The following is a 14,246-nucleotide window of genomic DNA, read 5'->3' on the forward strand; positions in this document are numbered from 1 at the left end:
TTGCTACAAAGGATGAGAACATGGCGGATGATGTGGAAAAAGAAAAACAGGAAAGTTGTGATTTTTCGTCTGCTACGCTGAATTTGCATGGTTCAGTCACGGAAGTAGTCATTCGTAGAGAGGTCTTTGATTCATGTTCCAATCTGGATGATGAAAAAAATGAGAAATCTACAGCAAAAATCAATCCCGATTTGGAGAGCGAGAGTTGGAGATGGACACCAACGAGTTTTGTAAATAACTCGGATGATCTGGATAAAGACAGTCATATTGAGTCTGTTGTGGACAGATCTACTTTTTATAGTGACAGTGAAAAATGTATTAAAAATGAGGGATTAGAGAGAACGAGTTCAACCATGTTCAATTCTAAGGGATTAATTCAGACTGAGACAGTTACAAAATTATTGGAATCACAAGTTACAGAGAGATCGCCAGATATGGAATTTAGACATAGATACTCGACTAATGAGAGACTGAGTGTACGAGACGAAGAAACTAGGGTGCGGCAAAGTAATGACAATTCCTCTGAAGCAGTGGAGGTTGTGGAACCAAGTAGAAAGTCTCACAGTAAAGTTGAAGAAAGTCCAGTGATAAAGGAGGAAGCTTCTGAACAGGACCTTCATGATGGTGTAAGAAGTAAGTAGGTGGTTTGTTGGTGTCGATGCTGTGATACCCACATATTTTGATATCAATTTTAGAAGACACGGAATTATATCCACACCATGGCACAGTTAAAAAACAACAATAATTTCCACAACACCAAGAAATACCTGTATAATTTGTCATAATTTGTTGAAACACTTCCGGAAAACTCAAGATACTCATTTCATGAATACATATATTGCTTCCCTACCCTTTCGGCAATACTGGTTTCACATGTTTGCTTTGGCACAAACATTTTCGAGATCAACATTGAATTTGCAAGCATTTCAACAATATTATGACAGGAATGTAGGTTGGCCCTCCTTATGTCAATCTGGGCACATTAAGATGAGTGTATATAGAAACAATGACGAGTTACAACAATAAAAGACATTTTATTTTCTTCAGGCAAAATTAAAAGGGTGTCATGAAAGAAAAAAAATTAAGTTTTCATGAAATGCTAGGTTCTAATTTATTCTTTGTTAGTACAACAAAGAGAGAATACTACTAGCTACAGTTAGTAACAAAATTGTTGAGACACTGTGCTTAATTGGCCGGGGTACTTCGAAGGGCAAAACAATCTGCACCCCTCCCCTTTGCCCTCCATTCAAATTTGGGGTGTTTGTTATTTGTTACAGGTAGCTCATACAGTGGCACAATATTGCTTGGAGGGGATAGTGTTGGAAAAGCTGCTCCTTTCCCTTTTGAAGTCGGCAAAATGCAGGCGGGCCCTCTATAATGTATAATGACTTAAGAAGTGAAAATATTGTCAAATTTCTCATGTCAGTGCAGTCTTGCTTGAATTTATGACTCATGATTTCACTTTAGAGCTGTCATTCATGAAGTACATTATGGCAGAAATCTCCCGGGGAAAGTATATGGAACTTGAAGAAGACAAGTATACAGAAAAGCGTGAGAAGGTGTACACATTCATGAAAATTCCAAGAGAGTTTGAAAAGGTTAATATTCTTTCTTTTGTTTGGTTGTTTTTTGCTTGTTTTTGTTTGTAGAACTTGAAGCACTATTCTCAATTTTCTTGGTTTTTTTATCATCATATGGGTACAAAATTAAAAGCCTTTTTTGAGGTGAAAGGTTGTGATTAAATTATTCTTAAAATAATTGTTATATTTTCATCTTATAATTATACTCATTACAATTACAGCATTATTGAAACCTAAGTTTTGCTTTTTAAAACAGTTTGCACTCAAAGGATTGTTTTGGGCTTTCTGTTTTCTTTCAGTTGATGGTTTTTGGTTTCATGTTGTGCCTTGACTGTTTTTTGTTCATATTTACGTTCCTTCCATTGCGTTTGATTGTTGCATGTTACAAGATTTTAACTGGACTGCTGTTTTGCAGAACGTGAGTTACAAAGTGATACAAAGTTTTATTACAGTCAAACCCCCCTTTACCGACACCTCATTATTATGGACAGTTTGCTTTGTCCCTGGGGAAAGAAAGCCCTTCCACTTTTCTAAATTCAACCCACTTAATATGGACACCCCGTTAAAGTGGACACTTCCTATGGCCCCCCTCAATGTTCGTAGTAATGGGGTTTGACTGTAATATTAATTATTTATTAAGAACTGAATGACACTTGCTCCAATACTTGTAACAGGAACTGTTCACAGCAATAATTGTCAAGAATTTTCGATCTCATGTCAACATGCCTCGATTAAACTTAAGGTGTTTAGAATGCTCTTATAATGTTTCTTTCTCATATATTTACCTTCGTTTCTTGTTGAATTAATTAAATTTTAAATTATCAAAATCTAGTGGCCTGCACTTTTCTCAGTTACGCTTTGTCTTAACTTTGTTATACAGGTCACGAATGTTGCAACCTGCACAGATATGTGACTTACTCAAAGGTATGGTTCTCATGTTTAGTTTTTAAAGTGTTGTTGACCTTGCCTTCATTTTATAAATGATATTTATTCAAAATGTATATCCAAGAAATTTCACATCAAGACATACAGTGTATATTCTTCTTTGCAAACGTCATTCAACTGTGTCCAAAATAATGATAGTTTTCTTTCAGGATCAATTGTTGTGATCTGCTGGGTACTTCTAACTTATGTGGATGTTTCTGTTCTTTACCACACTGTGAGAGGACAATCAGTCATTAAACTCTATGTCATTTACAACATGCTAGAGGTACAGTGTTTGTATTGAAGTTACAAAATCTTGTGCAATTGCCCTCCGAGGGTTTTTAAATGACCCCATTTGAATCTCATTTCTTTGAAATAACAAACACTAAATCCTTTCTAGACTAAACAGCCTGTGAGGACCAGCGGTAGCTTTAGCCATAATATGTGACCACCTCACACAAGAAAAATAATTAATTATTGTGAGAGGAAACATTGCAATGGCAAGACTTAAAGCCAGAGATACAGATTAATATTTGCTGATTATAATTTATTCTTGTACCCTTAAACACCTTTATATAGCTACAGTGTATGTGGTAGTCTCCTTACCCTATTCTATTCCTCAGCCTATGAAGTCTCTACCCTTCTATATACTTCAACTGAGCCTGAAAAATAAAGCCCTATCAGGTGGGATATCCCTCAAAGGCCACTACAGTGAGTACAGTGGAATTCCGCCTTACAACCACCCTGTTTATGTGACCACCTCTTTATTACAACCATATTCTTTCAACCCAAACTTAAAAATCACAGACTTATTTTATTATTTTTGAAGACCCCATTAATGAGACCACCTCGTTATTACGACCAGGATTTTATGGCCAATAGAGGTTGCATTAACGGGGTTCCACTGTATCCTTGTATCCCCACTCCCTCCTCCCCCCAAAACTCTTTCTCCTTTCTTCTTGGTCTTTTTTCTCTGTTTTAACGTTAATAATTATTTGATATTTTACAACTAAACTTTTACTGTCTTGTAGATAGCAGACAGACTGTTTTCATCATTTGGACAAGACATCTTGGACGCACTATTTTGGACAGCAACTGAACCAAAAGATAGAAGACGTGAACATATCGGAATTATTCCACATTTTGTTATGGCGGTCGTTTATGTGTGTATCCTTCAGATGCGTAGTGAAACTTATGATGTTTTTAAAAGTCGTAGACAAAATCATTAAATCTGCTTGGCATATTACAGTTTCAATTTCTTTTTCATTGCTGATTGATTGTATTTTGACAATGTTAATGCATTTCCTGTAAATGTTTGGTAACTGATGGCATCCTTGTTTTGGACACAGAATTGTGCTGTTTCAAAGCCGGGTGGCCTAAAATAGAAATGATTATTAAAATGCATAACCTCACAGGGGAAAGTATCTTGGGTTTTATTTGGTTCTGCATAAAGTGAAATCCATCAAATGTGTAGCCGAAAAGCCGAATAGTACGATCTTCACCAGAAAGGACGTATATTTTGGTATAGTTGTTTAGCCTTAACATGAGAAGTTTTTCATGCTGTTTTAGTGTTGTTTCAATCCATCTGTCTCAATGTTGCTGTTAATTCACACAACAAAGCTTTGTTAGTCATCATGGTGTCAAACCAGGTAGGTGCACTTGTTAGTAATACAGTGGAACTCCAGTAACTGTGAAGGGAAATGTAAAAGTTAGAGAGGGTTTGAGTTATCAGGGTCGATTGCAAAATTCCATTTGCCGCGGTGGTTAAAATGGGCAGTTACTGATTTTCAGCACTTGAACAGTGTATGGTGCAGTGCAAATTTAACTTATTTCATCAGAAACGGTAACATGACGAAGATGTTCTTAGGGGTTTGTCACACGTTCCTGCCCTGTTAACGGGGCAGGAATGCAACACTCACCCCTGAGAACTTCTGCGTGGGAGGCTAACAAGGAAGTGGCTGCTTCAAGAGAGAGAGAGAGAGAGAGAGAGAGAGAGAAAGCTGATTGTATATTTTTGTCTTCACTAGTTTGTGGAACTAAAAGGAAGTGTTTTCAAGAAATTTGAAAAGAACAACTTATTCCAAATGGCATGCAGTGGTATGTTGAAATACGGTCGTTATTTTTAAAGAATTTATAGTTTACTTGTAGAGAGAACTCTGGTTAAGTTTTCGTTTTCTTTTTGCAGATATAAGAGAACGATTTCACTATTTGATTTTAGTAACAATTGTAACGCTTCGGAACTTGACAGAATTTAATTGGAACCTTGGTAAGTGAAAAGAATAGACCTTTTTCTAAGTGAAATGAAAAAGAATACTGTAAAAGGAAAAACGGAAAAAATCTTTACTTGCGTAAGGTGGACAGTTCTTCGGGGACTATCAGAGCGATTTTCGCATGACCAGTAATTGTTCGTTATTTCTTTTATCAGCCAATGGATGAAAAGATCAGAACATGGCCTTTTCGTTTTCCCGCCAAAAAAAAACCTAATATGGAGAAGGCATTGGTCGATTGGCCAATCATGTTGCAGTTGGTTGCAGTATGACGTCAAAGCGAAGTATTGATTGATTTCTAGAAAGTTCTCGGGCATGAAGTTTTTTTTACCGGAGTGTTTGATTAACTAACCAAAAGCCACCTGGGTTTGTATCCGTTCGATAAACCAATCAAATCGCTCTATTTCCGTTCGTTTGTTTTTTCTGTTTTGTTCGCGCGTTTTCATTTCAAGGACATATGAAAATCGCTCTAACCCTTTACAAGCCCAGAATCTACTTACAAATTCTCCACACTGATCTCCATACATTTCCTTGAAGAATTAGAGGAGATAGCTTGTTTAAAAATCAAAGAATTTCCCCAGAACCTTTTTTTGCTTATCTTTTGATATTGTGATGACAAAATTGATGACCAACATCAATTTTTTCTTTACAAAATCAGCAGATCATCAAGAGTAAAGGTTATGAGAATTACTTAATTGATTACCAAATGCAGAATGCGTTGATCTTAAACCAAATTCTCCCAACTATTCTTAAAAGAAATGTATGGAGATCAGTCTGGAGAATTTGTATGCGGATTTTGGGACTTAAAGGGTTAAAAGGGCTAAAAATTGCAAAGTTGCCAAAAAATGACGATAACCGCTAAACTTGGATAAAAATTCAGTGTTGTAATCCTAAAAACCAGAAGATTCATTTAATGATCTAAATGGTGAATCGCCAACTCTACTCTGGTTTTCAAAAGAACTTATGGATATTGTTGTAGACTGACTCAAAATTTTCAGGAAGTGTATTTTTTACGAAAGGACCAACACAGCAAAACTGTACTCAGAGTCAAATATGAAAACCCAAAAACCCTACACGTCCACAAAGTGAAATTTTATAACCGATTTCTGCTAGGACGCAAGAATCGAGGAACCGAACTCGTAGAATGGGCAGGAGTCGATAGAGCCCTTGGCTGCAGAACGGGAGGTCGCGGGTACGATTCCCGGGACCGGACCAATACTCAGAGTCTTAAAATAACTGAGAAATGAAGGTACTCCCTTTGCAGTGCAAACGGCTAGACTTTCACGTGACTCGGATGACCACGGAAAATGGCGGTCCCGTCTCCAGTTGGAGACGCAAAAATAGGTCCTTAATTAGTACTTTCATGGTAAATATATTGACACTCAAATAAAGTGCTTTCTTTGCCATTTGCCAAAACGAGAATCCTTGGTACTCTCTCTTGACATTGATCACATTTTTGTCCTTACAGAGCATCTTTATGTGATCTGCCCTTATCTGGTTGCCGTTGTATCGTCTGAATATTTTGTTGATTGGATCAAACATGCTTTTATCACTAAATTCAATAACATTCCTGTTGAGGTAAGTATATATATACATTCATTTTATCACCAAAATGAAAGAATTCAAAACAGTAGTAGCTTCTGTCCTGCGTGGGGGAGTTTATGTTTCTTGTTCATGTTTTAGGGTTTGGAAAGAAGGACCCTGATCCCATATTCCCGCTCCTTTGTTCACGAGAATCCCGGCCCCCGAAATTCTCTCGTCGCTATCCTGAATACCGTCGGTTTTCTTTCCCAACCCCGCATCCGTGTCGAACCTTTGGCGAATTCCACTTCCCGGGTAGCAGTCAAATCTTGTATTCCGTTTGCGTTTTGCCGAATCCCGCAATGTATTGTGCTCAGATTTCGGATTCCGGGAATGACGTTCCAGACCCTGATGTTTATTACTCACCACCGACGGTATTTTGCACAGAGTAGGCGAGTGTTTCCAAAACATTGTTTTTTATTTGGCTAAAACATTTGATTCTGAGGCCAAATATTCGTTCTTGAAGCTGAGTTTATTTAAACCTTATTGTCTGAACAACATTTCTTTCCATTATAGATTATCTACGCCTAAAACATATTTTTCTCGCGCGATGTAATTAGGGGACATTTGCGTTCGTAATGTCTGGTTTTTTTTTTAGTTGAGGCAGGACCCTTAAAAAATTCACGAATTTTACCACGTAGTTGCATTTTGTTGTGGCCTCAGAAAACAGCCGACATTCCGGGACGCCATCACTGTCTCCCCGCGAAGTGACGTCTGATGACGCGTCACTACCCATATCTGACTATTGCTTCTGTTTGGTCGTGCCGCAATCAGAAGCTCTACCCATGCGTCATTAGTATGGAATTTCTCAGACGTCATTTCCCAGCAAACCAGTGGTGGCATCGCAAAATGTCTGCTGTTTTCTTAGGCCAATGTTGTCGCTTTTCAGGCGCCTCAGGTGCTGTAATCAAATTTCTGTTGTTAATGATCGATTAATTGTAAACAGCACTTGATATGTTCATTCGTCTCTAGGTTTATTGTGAATACAGGACCCTTCTGGCTGAAGATGCTACTTCAAGTCGACAAAAGAACGTGAGTAAATGTGTCAGTCTTGAACAAAAACAAGTCAGGAAGAATACACATAAAAATCAGTGATTTATTTGTACGTGCAGCTACCTCGTGAGGATGCGTGAAGAGCTATTGGAAGAGTTAGTGTGAAAGCGCTTCTCGAGTTTCTACGAGTTACTCTTAAGCTTACACAAAAACCTGCTGTCCCGCGTCAGCCATACTCCTCGTTTTCGCGATCTCTTTTGTTTCCTTGGTTTTTTGCTGGACAATCGCTACCGGCGTTAGAAGCGATAAAAAACTTCTCAAATTACCTTTTGGTTTCCCGATTATATTGATGCTAGCCTCCCACGCAGACGTTCTTTGAGCTTCGTCACGCGTTTCTTCCCCACGAAGAAGAGAGGAGGATTGTCTGATGGAGGTGAGGATTGCGTGACGAGCCAAAAGAACATCTGGGTGGGAGGCTATGTTGATGCGAAGTAAAAAAAACGGTAATCATCTTTATAACACACATGTCGCGTTCTTTTCATGATTCTGTACCTGATTGTGATAAGATGGGGTGGTTAAGCCGATGTTATATTCACAGCAGTTGTTTTGTCTCACAGGCACATGTTGACCATTTTGATCTTGTTTCTCGTCGGATGGGCTTTATTCCTCTTCCTTTGGGATCCCTGGTGAGTTAGTCATGATTTGCATTATATATAAAAACAGCGCTCTTCCTGTTGGGTTTCCCGCTGGCTTTCACGCAATGAGTTAACGACTGCTCACGCAAAACACTACTGGCTTCGTTCTCTCTCGTTTCTCAGCCTCCGCCTTAACTTAACTTAACTTTATCAACCGTTTTTTTTTTTTTCGAAAAGTAGGCACAAAATTAATGAAAAAAAAACTTGCTCGATGGATGCTAAAGCTAGAGGCTTATATGTTCAAAGTTACAGAAAAAACTGTGCGGGAATCACATTGCGTTCTTGTTCTGGACATTTTCAACGTCCACTTAACTGCTGCATGGTGATATTTTCAGGTGATAAAAGTAATCGCGCAGTCCGTTAAGCTTCATGGAGTAGCTGGAGTTTGTCTCTTTCTCAGCACTTTTGTTTTGTGAGTATCACATTTTTAACATTTTTTAAGACTATTTTTCTCGCCTGTTCAAGACATCATGCAATTCGCGTTGTAAAGTTTTCCTAGAATAAGCCTTTTGCATTAGTTGATCACGTGATCAACTTTTTGTAAACACAAAAACAATTCGCTTTTGAAAAATTTTGTTAGCACGAACTGAAAGAGCATATGAAAATTAGGTAACCTGTAAATTTAAAAATTTACAAGGATTTGTGTGCAAATCCACTCAAGCGTGACTGGGTGGCAAGAGTTGTTTTTCTCATACAAATCCTTCTAATTTTCGGCGACCGTCGCAATCGCTACTTTTGATATATACGGCTGAAAATTTACAGGCTGCTTAATTTTAATATGCTTTTTTTTCCTGATAAAATTTTGTAAAAGCGAACTGTTTTCGTGTTTACAGAAAGTTGATCACGTGATCAACTATTGGAAAAGGCCTGTTCAGGTCAATCGCAATCTCTCTGCGCCCTATGATGTCAGGTAGCTGGCAAGCAATCGGTTTGGGAGATAATTCACGTATTGGTCGGGGTCCGGGGATCGAACGCGGAACCTCCCGCATCTACCAACTGAGCAAATCTTGCTGCTGCGTTTCTAGCCTGCGTAGCAGGCGCTAGGAAGTAAATGAGAGCAAGAAAGAACGGGCGCGCGCGAGGGAGACACGCGAGGCGTGTCTCCTTCTCGCGCCCGTTTTTTCTTGCGCCCATTTATTTCCTAGCGCCTGCTACTCAGTCTTCTGCGTTTCCTAGGTATTACAGTCGTAACAAAGAAAAAGAGGATCCAGTAGGCCACTTCCGAGTTCTAAATACCCTCACTTTCACACATAGTCCGTACACATAGTCCGGCAGCTTTGCTAGAGAATTATGCGATTTTTGATACAAGCACCAAACCTTGTACGAATAGTTACATTCCCAGGCAGGTCATTTCCTAATATAGTGCCAAGTTAAAGTTTCTAATTCCACCTTGTTAACAGCAAGTGAAATTTTCAGACCCGAGACCCCCAGCGAAGTACTTCTTTTTGCCCTTTTTTTTTTTTTTAGATCGAATGCACTTTACATTTCAAAATACAGGTACAACAACTGTTTTAAACATGGATTCGAATTGTTATTTTCTTCCCTTCGTGATTATTGTTGGGTACTGTAAGGTTCTCGCTTGGCTAGTTAACGAACGGACCGAGACTCTGTTCTTCTGCTTGTGACTTTTATTCTTCTCGGCGTTTAACAGCTACAACTCTTCTTCTACTACTAGCAAGCCCATCACCAGCGAATTAAATAACCAAATTGCATGTAGACGTGTTTGGGTTAGCTGACCATATGAGACTGTTCCATTGCATATCCTGTCGCTTAACTTTTAAACAACAGAATAGTCTACACTGTCGCAATTAACAAGTACCAAAGAACCAATTGAATGCTAGCGGTAGAACTTCTCGGTACGACCAAGCATACAAAACAGGAACTTCAGTGGAGGTAAAACTCAAGGTCAGCTATAATCCCCGAACATGCTTACTCAAAGAACTTCAGTAAGTTTAACAAATCCTTTTGATAGAGTATTAGACGATACTTTTCAAAACTCAGGAACTAACCGTGTGGGCTATACATTGAATTTCCTTGGACTATGAACGGTTTATTAAGAAACTAGCACGTACTACTAACCATTCGGATACTCTAAACATAAGAAGAACCTTAAAAATACCAAAACTCCAAAACAAAACTAACAGCAACTACTTCATAACATTCCTCCCCGCTTAAATTGCATGAACATTGTCCTCCATGTGGACGGTAGGAAGAATTAATACATCACCTTTACGAACTTATTTTAATTAATAAGTATAGTGAAACTAAACAATGTTAAAAAAAACTACGCAGCGAAACATACAGAGTTCATGGCATCTCCTCTACTGCCATTTTACTGGTGTGAGTATGCGTTACAACGTAGTCGTATGCACTTTCTAGAAAACGTGGTCCGCAGTGACAGCTTCTCATGGTTTTGAGAAAGTCCTTGTTTTTCTTGAAACAATCAATGCAGACAAGGTGATCACAGCGCAAAACAGTCCAGTCAAACACTGCTGCACTTTTCATTTTAAAACAGAAAATACAAATCCACTTTGCTATAAATTGAATTTGGCGTTCAGGATCCATATTTCCTACAAGCAAAAACAGAAAAGAATCACAACAATAACCAAAACTATAATGGTACAGGATATAGGTCAATTTGGTTGAAACTCGTTCAAACGATTATTGACTAACTGCTGAAAATTGACTGCGCTTAGGTCCCCCAAAATAAAGATATCTTCATACTCGTGTGACGCGAAAGATATAAGGTGCCGAGCCAAAAAAAAAAGGTAACCGGATGTTTTCAAAGCAAAAAAACACTTCACAGAATTGATTTCTGCAAACGAACGACAAAAATTGTGCGGAAAGGTTGCACGAAATATGTCGCTGATAAAGCGCTCGTTTACCATGAAATAAGTACAAAGACGAACAAACTCGACAACATTGTCCACTACCCAAATCAGAGACCGACCAAAACCAGAAAATAACCCTAGAAACAAATCAATAGATTGCAACGAGAAAGAGCGACGAATGAGTTACTAAAGGTAAATTTATCAGTACTAGATTCGGGGATAAATTTTTTGGAATCTTCACGCGACCCGGTTAGACTAGTTTCTGGCTTTCCAATTTTCGCGTGTCATGCCCCATTAATCACGGGTTAACTACCTTAAGTGACGGGGAATAGGAACACCAAAAAAGAAAGAATTCAACTTCATATCCTTCTTTTCATCAACACAGTCAGAACGTCAGCTCTGCTGAAAGCATTTTATCAGTCCGAGAAACCATGTTGATTACTTGTAGAAAGCAATTTCGCCCCTCTATTGATGGTCAGCCACTAGCATTTCCAATAGATAGGGGTGTTCTTCCGCCTAACTCGTTCCAGGCACCTCGTTTTACAAAACTCCTTTGTTCACGTTTTTTCAACATTGCAAACTGACCATGCACATTTAAAACTCGATTCAACGCTCCGGCTGCCAATTACTCTTCAAAACACATTTGGCACAAGTCTTTCATAAACTTTATAAATGCTGGATACATCCTTCACATAAAGTAGAAGAATTTCTATAATGAAGCAGTCAAATGAAAATAACTTTTAAAGATTTTCTTTGGTGGGCTTTAAATAGTATTTTCTTCAAAACACATTTTTACAAAACGGAGAAATTAGTGCGAGGTTGTCGTTATGTAATTTGTCTCAGGCATTAACATTCCGAAAGTTCCTCTACCACAACCGTACAATTTTGGGACTTGGACTAAAACCAACAAGCTAAAATAATTTTAAATTGAGCCCAAATGACTCTGACGATCAAAAACCAAAAAGAACGAAATCAATGTAAAATATTATGTAACTAAAATTTAGGCTTGCAATGGTCATACCAGACGCACGAGGAAGAGCTTGCAAAGAATCGTCCACTTAAAGCTGGCATTTTTCTTCTGTGTATTCACCAAAATAAGAGGATTTTCCACCAAAATATGTGGGGTTACACGCTCGCTACACTCGATGAGGTTCCAGGAATCTAATTTACATCTTGATCTTTATTCTTCTTTGACTTCTGCTAACAATTTTAATCGTAATCTTGTTACTTTCTGCTCTACTCAATCTTTACTTACTTCTAACTAACTAGTTCAAGTATAGTAGCGGTTTTTATAGCCAAAGCTTGACATGTTTGGGTTAGCTGACTGTGGGAATAAAATCAAGGTGAACTCGGTGTGGGTGATGTTTTGGTACTTCTGAACCTACATGGTTGCGATCGGCAAGAAGCTACAAACCAATGAAAAACTAAGACGCTTGTTAACAAACCCAAACAGGAACTTCAACGAGACTAATGAACCAAGGTCAGCTCTAACATCACCAACGCGACCGCCTAAGAAAAACTAACATCTGATAATGCCAAGCGAAGAATATTCCTGAAATAGCATTAAGTAAACTAGCGAAAAGATCAAAACAGGAAACACTCTTGTGGATAAATCAAGGCTAACCTTGACCCACCTAATGAAATAAAAACGAAACTTAAAAGATGAGACAGATCTTAAAATAACTTTCAAAATACTTCACAACAACATATATGCAACTCGTAATTTTGAATTTATCTGCACACGCTTTTTCTCTTTTTTCTCTTGGTTCGGATGGTGAAAGCTTGCGCTGTCTCATTCTAAATGTGCATGCGACTGGGTACAGCCAACACCAATCTTGACCGAAATGTTAATTTAAAACGAAAAAGACAGTGTGAAATATGACGATTTTCCTGACCAAAGTCAATCGTTTCGCTTTTTTGCTCGCTCGAGCAATTGTTGCAGATTACGCGCGGCACCAAAACAAACTGAACGTAATCATTGAAGCACATCAGTTTTATACAGTCGTTGTAGTTTAAGGTTTAATGGCGTGCGATAAACAAGACGTACATGGTAAACAGGGCCGGGATCACTGACTGAAATGATACGATGTTTTTATAAACAAGGACAAATGAATTTCATTGAATTTTCATGAATTTTAGTTCATTGTGGTTTCTATGGAAACCGACGTAATTTCGGCTTGGCACTATGTCTGAAAATGCTTGTATTGGTGACTACTATCAGTATGCCAAATTCCATGCCTGTATCTAAAAGTGCACAATTCACCTGAAATTTCGAGCCATGCTGCCGGACTAACAACCTTTCTTGTGAAAATGTATGTTATTACCCTGCGAGCAGAGTCTCCTTCGATCTTCCCGACTTATCTAGGAAGATCGAAGGAGACTCTGCTGGCAGGGTAGAATGTTATTTGCATGAGAATGAAAAATTATTTCCACATCAAAGGCTGAGCACCTAACCTCTTTTTGATGCAGAGGCCAGGTAGGACTCAGAAATGGCCTATTGAAGACAAATTCGCGACTGGAAAATGGGTCGAGTTAGCTTTTGGGTGCGCATGCGTACAACGACTTCTCACGGATCGTTCCTGGGGACGCGCCGCTCTAAGCGCCGCTCAGCTATTGGGCCCAGTAACAGTCCCACAACTCTTTGCAAAAGTTAAATCTTCTCGTTTGCGTATGAAAAATTTGGGGGGTAAAGAAGGTGAATTATAGAAGATGTGCAAATAGCGGATGTGCCAACACACCACGTGTTTACTAACTCACCCAAATTGTTTTTTCTCTTGTTGAAGCCTTACGTCGGTGAAAGTGTTAAACAGCATCATATTTCTTGGGAAAGCTACTCAATACGTCAAAGAAGAAAAGAATCAAGAATTTGTCAAGGGTCATCAGAGTAGCCAAGTCCCTTCGAGAACTCTCGAGGCCCAGGTCTCCGCGACTTTGTTGGACTCTGCGCAGTGTTCGAGTATTTCATTGGTTGACGAGAAGAGGAAAACGGGAAAAACTGCGGAGAACAACAAGAAGGCAAAACCACACGAAAAAACACTTGCGGAGATAGATAGATACACGCTTTGCAATAAAGAAATCGTGGTGTTTTAACAGCTCACGTAACGTTCTTCACTTGATTGTGAAATAAAAAGTTTAGTCCTGAATTCAAAATAAAAGTTAATCTTTATTTAAGGCAAAGGGGACAGTAAGACGAAGCGGGAGGGGTTTAAAAAACCCAGCTAACTGCCGCTGGATCTCCAAGGACCTTATAGAGTGATTTTAATTTACCCATGAGATAGGTAATAGACTTCTGTTAACTTGTAACTAGTTTGCACTAACTTGTTAGATACAGTTTTAAGAGTTAAGTAAAAATGGACATAATTTACGCGAAGGAAA

At 38.6% G+C, this 14,246-nt stretch overlaps 1 protein-coding gene across 1 annotated transcript; it reads left to right on the top strand.

Moving 5' to 3' along the window:
* The first annotated feature begins 20 nt into the window (after positions 1–20).
* Positions 21–14,246, top strand: LOC140933737 (transmembrane anterior posterior transformation protein 1 homolog). Its single transcript, XM_073383358.1, has 14 exons — positions 21–633; positions 1,468–1,598; positions 1,880–1,998; positions 2,461–2,504; positions 2,675–2,790; positions 3,536–3,671; positions 4,056–4,153; positions 4,532–4,601; positions 4,690–4,770; positions 6,240–6,349; positions 7,325–7,384; positions 7,963–8,031; positions 8,376–8,452; positions 13,655–14,246. The coding sequence occupies exons 1-14, from the start codon at positions 21–23 to the stop codon at positions 13,959–13,961; spliced, it is 2,031 nt and encodes a 676-aa protein (XP_073239459.1). The 3' UTR covers positions 13,962–14,246.

Source organism: Porites lutea, chromosome 4 (assembly GCF_958299795.1).
Source record: "Porites lutea chromosome 4, jaPorLute2.1, whole genome shotgun sequence".
NCBI classification, from domain to species: Eukaryota; Metazoa; Cnidaria; class Anthozoa; order Scleractinia; family Poritidae; genus Porites; species Porites lutea.

Excerpts from the sequence above, each read along its gene's own strand:
- LOC140933737 (XM_073383358.1), top strand. The coding sequence starts at position 21 with ATGGCGGATGATGTGGAAAAAGAAAAACAGGAAAGTTGTGATTTTTCG. Across the intron at positions 4,154-4,531 it reads TCATCATGGTGTCAAACCAG|TTTGTGGAACTAAAAGGAAG; the intron begins GTAGGTGCACTT and ends TGTCTTCACTAG. Across the intron at positions 4,602-4,689 it reads ATTCCAAATGGCATGCAGTG|ATATAAGAGAACGATTTCAC; the intron begins GTATGTTGAAAT and ends TTCTTTTTGCAG.